The 4735-nt window shown below is 61.1% G+C and overlaps 2 protein-coding genes across 2 annotated transcripts; one reads left to right on the plus strand and one right to left on the minus strand.

The window, feature by feature from the left end:
• Nucleotides 1–2392: 2392 nt before the first annotated feature.
• MNEG_14153 (hypothetical protein) lies at nucleotides 2393–2659 on the plus strand (the record flags this gene model as incomplete). Its single annotated transcript, XM_014037374.1, has 1 exon — nucleotides 2393–2659. A coding segment is annotated over one exon (267 nt), but the record flags the coding sequence as incomplete, so codon positions are not given.
• Nucleotides 2660–3979: 1320 nt separating this feature from the next.
• Nucleotides 3980–4726, minus strand: MNEG_14154 (hypothetical protein; the record flags this gene model as incomplete). Its single annotated transcript, XM_014037375.1, has 1 exon — nucleotides 3980–4726. A coding segment is annotated over one exon (747 nt), but the record flags the coding sequence as incomplete, so codon positions are not given.
• Nucleotides 4727–4735: the final 9 nt, after the last annotated feature.

Here is a 4735-nt window from a genome sequence, read left to right on the forward strand (position 1 = left end):
GGGGGCGGCTGATGGGGCGCAGCCTGCGCCTCTGCTGGAATAGGGTTACGGTTAGGATTAGGATTAGGATTAGGATTAGGATTAGGATTAGGATTAGGATTAGGATTAGGATTAGGGTTAGGATTAGGATTAGGATTAGGATTAGGATTAGGATTAGGATTAGGATTAGGATTAGGATTTAGAATTTAGGATGTTACCACTTCCCGTGGTCGCCCGCTTTTGGAGACGACTAGGCCCCAAGCCGAGGGGACAGCTGGCGGCCCGGCGGCAGCGGCGGCTGCCCCGCCTGCCGGCCCCCGACCACTGGTTGTTTGGGTCTGCGGGGTCAAGAGCATGCTGCAGCTGCGACGACAGGGCCGCCAGATGTTGCTGCTACTGAGGCAGGAGCGCTGGCGGTGCACCCCGCTGTGCTGCTGTTGTTGCTGCTGTTGCTGCTGATGCTGCAGCAGCTGCTGGCGCCGCCGCCGCGGGTCGACAGACAGGGGCGTGGTCAACAGCTTCGGCCAGCTATTGGAACCTGCAGCCGTGCCTACCACGCACCAAGACCCCGGCCGCCGGCGCGGCCCTGCCCAACGCGCCCACCGGCGCGGTCAAGGCCAAGCCCAAAGACGCGGGAAGAGGAGGAGCTGGAGGCGCTACAGGCGGAGATGGCGCTGTGAGGGGCCACTTTCAACTTGCCTTTGGGCGCGCTCAAGTGCCCCCCTCACTTCCATTGCCAGCCTTGCGCCCCTGCTGCAAGCGCGTTGGCTCATGGGGACTCTGGGCGCACGGGGACTCTGGGCACCACACCTCCCAGCATCTTCCATTTCTTTGTATCGATAGTTCAGTGTGCAATTCCCAGTGTGTCACCTTCCTTGAGTGTGTATGTGGAGGGATGGTGTCGGGCCCCTTGGGAGCGGTGAGCGCCTGGACCCCGTATTGCGCCGCTCTCTTACAGCTCCCCTGTGCCTCGCCTGCGTGCGTGCTAGTACCCTTGTAGCACAGCTGAAGCAGAAGTGGTCATCATCAACACTCACCAACTGCCATTCGTGCCCTTGCTCAACACTACTGTACAGTATGAGCATGCCGCGCGAGCGCACACTGCGACCCAAATGCGCATAGCCTGCTGCCGTCTGGTTGCTGCTGCTTCAAAGTGCCTTCGGAAGCGTTCGTGCTCCCTTGCTCTGCCCTGGACTGGGCAGCGTCAGGCTTGTGAACTTGATGCATTTTATGAAGTTCGAATGCGGAAAATGTTGCTGGCGAAGGGTCCCCCTTGGCCAGGGCCATCTTGTTGCATTGACAGTTGATGGAGGTTGGCGCAGGCTGCCTGTTGAAACTTGACAGTTGACAGCAGTTGAGGATGAAGGTCAGGGCCGACCATACAACTGCCTCCGAGCTGTGCCGCTCTTAATCCTGCCCGTTTATGTTGCTAACTCACTGCGCCAAGCGCCTCCTCAACAGGTGAGGGCTCTTGACTGCGTGAGACTGTGCTGCCTGTGCAGGATAAACATGGCGTCCGCCGATGAGCCGAGCGTGGTGGCGCGCCTGCGCCAGTTTTGCGAGGCCCACAACCTCAGCACGACTGGCATCGTGGCCGTCACAATCCAGCGCACTTCACCGGCGAGTATGCCAGCTTGTTTGGAGATCTCGACAACGAGTGCCTGCTCACCCACTACCCTGCGGGTGCGATTGGTGCCTGACGTGTTGGGCGCTGCCCGCTGCTTGCAGCACCGACGGGAAGCTTGTGAAAGCTTTGAGCGATGAACGGCCTTGAGGCTGCTGTGACTGATCATGCGCATGCAGCAAAACACAAAGGTCTAGAGTTAGCCCAGTTACTCCAAATCTTGGGGCAGCATGTGCAAAATTTGACGCAGCCACACCTGGTTGCTTTGAGTTTCTTGGTTGCGCCCCTGTTGCCCAACCCCGGGCCCTTAACCCTTGACCGACAATTGCAGACGAATTGAGCAGCTACGACGAGACGCGCCTGGGAGATCTGAACGTCTGCTACAGGGCCGGCCTGCCTCCACCCCCAGCAAACGCTCAAATCGATGCGGGCGGCAACGTGGACGACCTCTCCACGCCGTTCTGCTGCGGCGGCTTGCAGCCCTATAGGCCGCGTCAACTGCAGGCCGAGGCGTTTTTCACCAACTTCCTCAACGGCCGGGGCCACCATCCCAACCTGTTTTTTCAGGTTCGTGCAACTCTGCCTGGCACAGTAATGTCCGAGGTGCATTTAAGACCAGGATTGTCACCACTGCATATATTTGTGTCATGCGTGCCCCGTGCATGCGGCCAATTTGGGTTGCCTCCCCCGTCCCTCCCTGATGCGTGGACGACGTCTCGGGGTCTTGTGGCGCTCATACTGCTGCCGACGCCCTCGTTGGGCCTTGCCGCCTGCTTTCTCATCTCCCAGGTGGTCAGGCAGGTGGACAACGGGCCGATCATCGCCACCACCCTGTACAAGCTTACTCATGACGCAGTGCACAGGGTGTGGACCGACAACGGGTCCCTGAGTAAGGTGCACGCGTTCAAAAACTACAAGTGCGCCGCTCACAACCGCTTTTTTGGAGTCGACCTCTTCAAGGAGGGGCCAGTGGTCAACAGGTACCACATGCGGCTGAGCCCCTTCCAGCGGCGCAGCCCCGAAATCGAGGCCGCTTTCTTTGCCGCATGCGGCTAGGGCTGCTCAGGGCGCAGCTTGTACTTGAATACACAGGGCATGCCGATTGCTCGCCGCTTTCGGCGAAGCGCTGCAGTTCGGTGAGGACAATTTGAGCATGGTCTCGCTGATACGTGTGTTACACCGAGCCCTAACGCAGGCTTGAATGCAATGAAGAGAGCGTCCTCAGCTGTAAGGGCGACAGCAGACAGCAGTTTGCAGAGCGGGCAACATGATACAGGCCGTCATCATACCGGCCGGGGCAGTAGGGGTCGAAGAAGGCCAGCATGAAGAGTGCGCAGGCTCAAGTGACGTGCGAGGGCCCCGGCATTGCTGCCTCGGCTACAAGCCTCCAGCAGCAAACAGTGTCCGCATCCGCGGGGCCGCGCCAAACACGCCTGAGCGCGAGCTTTACAAAGACCTGGCTGCCGGCACAAGCACTGCTTCGCCAGGGCCACGGCGCCGCGCCTTGCTATCAGCTGCCCTTTCCTCAGCTGCAGCCCCTAGCACATGCCGCCCTGTAGGTTGAGCTGCTGGTGCATAATGGCCAGCCGCTGCCTGTCGGCGGCCTGCTTCGCCGCAAACTCCTGCGGGGTTGGCTTTGCACCGCCTGGAGCTGCTGCAGAAAAAAGTTCTCAGCATGCCGCCAATGCATCATTGTGTTGTAGCTAGAGTGATTGACCTGCCGTGCAGGCACCCAGCTCTCAGCTGCCGCCCCCCCCCCCTTCTGATCAACTGCCGCTTGCTGATTGCGTCCAGATGCGGCAGCGAGCCAACACATGTCACAACTGTGGCGTTGAAGGCACCAGACACGCCTGTGCAAGAAGCAGATGCACTGCAAGCACTACACGTTTGCATAGTTTTACCAAGTGATTGCATGCATGCATCCGTGTTTGTACATGTTGATGTTATTTCATACCACAGGTTTGCAGGGCAACAGGTTTCAGCAGCCAAACGGTCTTGTCCAGACCGCCGACGATGCGCAGCTGCTGTGCGAGCATGCGCGTGTGTGCGCGCGTGTGCGCTTGAGTGGCAGTCGCCAAACTCCAAAACCTGAAAGGCACAAGGCGCCCAAAACTCTTGCAGCCAACTGGCTGGCACTTTGCCCTGGCAGGACAGAGCGGCCAGCCCAAAAAGTCCTCAAACTTTATTAGCACAGTCACACATCTCCGAGATACTAGTGAGCACCATCAATAAGCCGCTCGCTGGCCAGGGCTCTGGTCAGCATACCCTGGTTTCTCTGTCTCTCAAAAACCCCAGGGATACATTGATGGATCAACAGGCAAGCGCTGGTGCGCGACAACAACCCATGGCCACAGCGAAGCGTGAGCGACAACGCCCTCAAGACGCGACCACCGGGACCAGAAGGCTGCTTAATGAGCACCTCTGCGGCCCCTGGCCCCGCACGCGCGCCCCAGCGTCGACGCTGCCCGCCTGCAGCAGCTGCCGCAGCTCGCGCGCAAGCGCCTCCCCCACTTCTGCGGCGGCGCAGCCGTCTCCGCCCTCAAAGCCCCCCGGCGCCGATGCCGCGGCGCGCCGCACAACCGCCGCGGCGCCCGGCCGGCCGGGCGGAGGGCCGCACGGCGGGGTCATGGGCGCAGTCGCCAATGCCCGTGGTTGACCGCAGGGGGCCGCTGCTATGACAGTGTCTGCGATACTGACACGGCTCAATGCATCTGGCACAGAGCTGCTGTCGTCGTAGCCAGCTGTGCTGGCGTCCAGGCCAGGGCTTTGCCGGCGCCCCAGCCCTGCGGCGTGCTGCCCCTTCACCTGCCAGTTGCTTAGGTACCCCTGCTGCTGTTGCTGCTGCCGCTGCTGCTGCTGCTGCTGCTGCTGCTGCTGCTGCTGCTGCTGCTGCTGCCTCTGCTGCCCCTCTGCGGCGCCGTCCTCGCAGCCACAAAAGGTGCGATCGCCGGCGCCGTCACTCACCGAGCTTGCCGCAGGGCTCAAGGGTGCAGAGGGCACGTTTAAAGGTGTCTGGCTCCTGCCTGCGCCATCGCTGCTGCTGCCCCAGCTGCTGGCGATGCTGCCACCCCCGTCGCCGGCAAACGGCTTGGGCGCCGGCAGCGCCGCGCTCGCGGACACCGTCTGCCGCAG

The sequence above is a fragment of the Monoraphidium neglectum genome (assembly GCF_000611645.1).
Source record: "Monoraphidium neglectum strain SAG 48.87 unplaced genomic scaffold scaffold04291, whole genome shotgun sequence".
In the NCBI taxonomy this organism is placed as follows: Eukaryota; Viridiplantae; Chlorophyta; class Chlorophyceae; order Sphaeropleales; family Selenastraceae; genus Monoraphidium; species Monoraphidium neglectum.